Genomic DNA, 834 nt, shown 5'->3' with positions numbered 1-834 from the left:
CGGGCCGCCGCCACCCCCGCAGGTTCCGCGCAGGAACCTCGGGCGACCTCGGCTGCGGGGAGGCGGCGGGCCCCGCCGGCTGCTCTCGAACGCCGGTTTGGTGGCCTGGGCCACCTTGATGGCCTTACCATCCAGGGACTTGCCGTTCATGTCTCTGGCGGCGGCCTTGGCGTCTGCGGGGCTTTCGAAGGTGACGAACGCGAAGCCCCTCGACTTGTTGGTTTCTCGGTCTTTCATCAGAAGCACCTCGACGATGCGGCCATACTTGCCAAACTCGGCTTCGAGGGCTTTCTCGTCGGTTTCGAGGTTGAGGCCTCCAATGAACAGCTTCCCCGGGCGATCCGCTTCAACCATGTCTGCCGGTGGAACGGTCGGTCAGTGGCGGTGGGAGGCGATGAGGCGGCGCCAGTCGAGGCCTTCGAGCTCGCTCGTCGAGGGCGAGGGCGGCTCCTACCGGTCGGGCGGCGCGTAGTGGCTGAGTCCCCGGAACCGCTGCCTTCGCCCGCTGCAGGGCGCGCCCCTACTGCCTGTGATTGGTCGGCTGTCTCCGGAGGGCAGATTCGCCGTCGGGAAAGTCGGCAGTTTTGCGTCTCCTTTTTAGTCTTTAACTTCCTATTCACCTGACCCGGGCTTAACGGCTTTAATGGCCTCCTGAAAGCTCAGGGAAAAGCCGTTAGGTGGAAAAAATGTTCTTCTATTACTTTTAATGAGAACAATGATAATGATCCCAAACCTAAGCTACTCAAACCGTTTTCAAACAGAAAAAAATAGTACGAATTTTAATTATTACTAAAATTATTAAGTTAAAAATCATTTTTCAGTTATTGAAAAATA

The 834-nt window shown here is 56.8% G+C and overlaps 1 protein-coding gene across 1 annotated transcript in view; it reads right to left on the bottom strand.

Moving 5' to 3' along the window:
- The window catches only part of LOC105520577 (RNA-binding motif protein, X-linked-like-2), a 1683-nt gene extending 1090 nt beyond the window's left edge, over window positions 1–593 (bottom strand). The window contains exon 1 of the mRNA XM_011954384.1: window positions 6–593. Within this exon, the coding sequence (XP_011809774.1) occupies window positions 6–354 (349 nt within the window). The 5' untranslated portion in view covers window positions 355–593. The remainder of the gene's footprint in view (window positions 1–5) is intronic.
- Between the last annotated feature and the right edge of the window lie 241 nt (window positions 594–834).

This window comes from Colobus angolensis, unplaced genomic scaffold (genome assembly GCF_000951035.1).
Source record: "Colobus angolensis palliatus isolate OR3802 unplaced genomic scaffold, Cang.pa_1.0 Scaffold381, whole genome shotgun sequence".
In the NCBI taxonomy this organism is placed as follows: domain Eukaryota; kingdom Metazoa; phylum Chordata; class Mammalia; order Primates; family Cercopithecidae; genus Colobus; species Colobus angolensis.
Note: the sequence above shows the minus strand (reverse complement) of the source record. Positions and strands in the feature narration are given on the sequence as shown.